We start from the raw sequence: 1,725 nt of genomic DNA, 5'->3' as shown, positions 1-1,725 counted from the left end.
ATGTTATCTTCACATTTGTATATTGAATGTAGCAAACCACATCATAAGATGTGAAGCTGTAAGTATTCATGCTTTAATATTACTCTCAGGATGGTGAATTTTTCGTATCCAATATTATACCTTTTATTTATTTATTTAACTTTCTTTTTCAGAGACAATTTGGTGTAATGATAGGGTCATTGCATCAAAATGTATTGATAAATTTAATATGAAAATATTCCTACAGGATGTGATGCTTTGTGGTGGTTCAGATGTTGCTATTATACCCATTGGTATGATTCACTATTGATTATTTTTCACCTGCATAAGCTTATCGTGGCATAAATCTAGCTGGTATGAATCCACTAATCATTGGTACAGGTTTGGGAGGTTTTGTGGCATGCAAATCCCTATCACAGAGGAATACAGACCCTACCAAAGCTTTACGCCCTTGGGACATTGTAATACAACAAAAATCCTGCTCATTCTTGCTGCTACTCACCATGTTTTTGTATTGTTGATCTTTCAACATTTTTTAGTTTTGAAACAATACAACTATAATTATAATGAGATTTGATGAGCAAGTCTTGTATCCTTTCTTGTAATATGAACATAATAGTTTATTAAAAAACTAACGTTTCAATGGTCACAGATACAACTTTTCCTTTTGATCACAAAAATTATGTCTTCTATGGATATGAGCTATGGCAAATTCAGTTTTTCTTATTAGGCTATTTATGATATTCCAGAACCGAGATGGATTTGTCATGGGGAAGGACCTGGAGTTTTACTTTTGGAAGACTTGGAGCATGCAAAGGTACAGGAAATCTGATCTAATAATTTTAGGACAGAACATCCCTTATGAAATGACATTGCATGTTTTGATATTATTACTGAAGACTTGTGCATGTAATTTATTTTGTTTAGTGCATCCTTCAGTTCCTTCAAACAGTATTAAAGGACTTCATACATCTGTTCTCTCTTGTATTAGGATTGATTTTTAGACTGCTTGTCATAAAAATTCACCTGTTACTTCTCACGTCAAATCTGCACTTGACATTTGTCTTGCAACTGAATCAAATGCATCTCTTTTACATTGCAGAAAACCTAATCGATCATTAAATAGGTGGAGAGAAACCTGAAATGAATGAGGGGGCAATGAAAGGACCAGAGGAAATGGTGAATGGTATAGTAATAAGTTGTCTTCCTGTACCTACATTTTGTAGTCATTTTTTTTAAATCAAAATAGGGTTGAAACTTTGAATTATATGGAGTATGAATACCTGATACAATGATACATCTATTTGGCCATAGGGTAACTTATAGTTGAAGAGGAACTGTTGTACAACCTTATTAGTAAAGGAATGATATCATCTTACTATTGCCAAAATAAAAGAGAATAAGGAGTATAAAAGAGATAAGGATTATAATCATCTTATGGTATTGTTTTGTGGTTCACATTGAAGTGCAAGATTCTAGTCTATCTTTCTGTTGCTTTCAGGTTCTTTCTCTAGGTCAGCAGTGAATTTCATGGCTGGTTGTCAAAATGTAGTATCTAATATTGTGATGTCTGTAGTTGTGTTCTTAACCCTGGAATTTATCACTCCCCTTTTCCGTTACACTCCAAATGCTATTCTTTCTTCAATCATCATTTCTGATGTCATCAACCTTGTGGACTATCAGGCAACTATTTTGATTTAGAAGATTGATAAATTTGATTTTGTTACTTGCATAGGAGCATTCTTT

General features: G+C 33.1%; 1 protein-coding gene across 1 annotated transcript; it reads left to right on the top strand.

The window, feature by feature from the left end:
• Positions 1–208: 208 nt before the first annotated feature.
• Positions 209–1,121, top strand: LOC107606399 (3-oxoacyl-[acyl-carrier-protein] synthase II, chloroplastic-like). The gene is made up of 4 exons (XM_088492864.1): positions 209–272; positions 361–440; positions 729–796; positions 1,082–1,121. Exons 1-4 carry the CDS (start codon positions 209–211, stop codon positions 1,119–1,121), a joined length of 252 nt encoding a protein of 83 aa, XP_088348990.1.
• The last annotated feature ends 604 nt before the right edge of the window (positions 1,122–1,725 follow it).

Source organism: Arachis ipaensis, chromosome B7 (assembly GCF_059453495.1).
Source record: "Arachis ipaensis isolate K30076 ecotype BB chromosome B7, ASM5945349v1, whole genome shotgun sequence".
NCBI lineage: Eukaryota > Viridiplantae > Streptophyta > Magnoliopsida > Fabales > Fabaceae > Arachis > Arachis ipaensis.
Note: the sequence above shows the minus strand (reverse complement) of the source record. Positions and strands in the feature narration are given on the sequence as shown.

Bases quoted from the DNA above. Each gene is read 5' to 3' on its own strand.
- LOC107606399 (XM_088492864.1), top strand. From the start codon at position 209: ATGAAAATATTCCTACAGGATGTGATGCTTTGTGGTGGTTCAGATGTT. The intron at 441-728 runs GTAATACAACAA...ATGATATTCCAG, and splicing joins CTTTACGCCCTTGGGACATT to AACCGAGATGGATTTGTCAT. The intron at 797-1,081 runs GTACAGGAAATC...TTTACATTGCAG, and splicing joins AAGACTTGGAGCATGCAAAG to AAAACCTAATCGATCATTAA.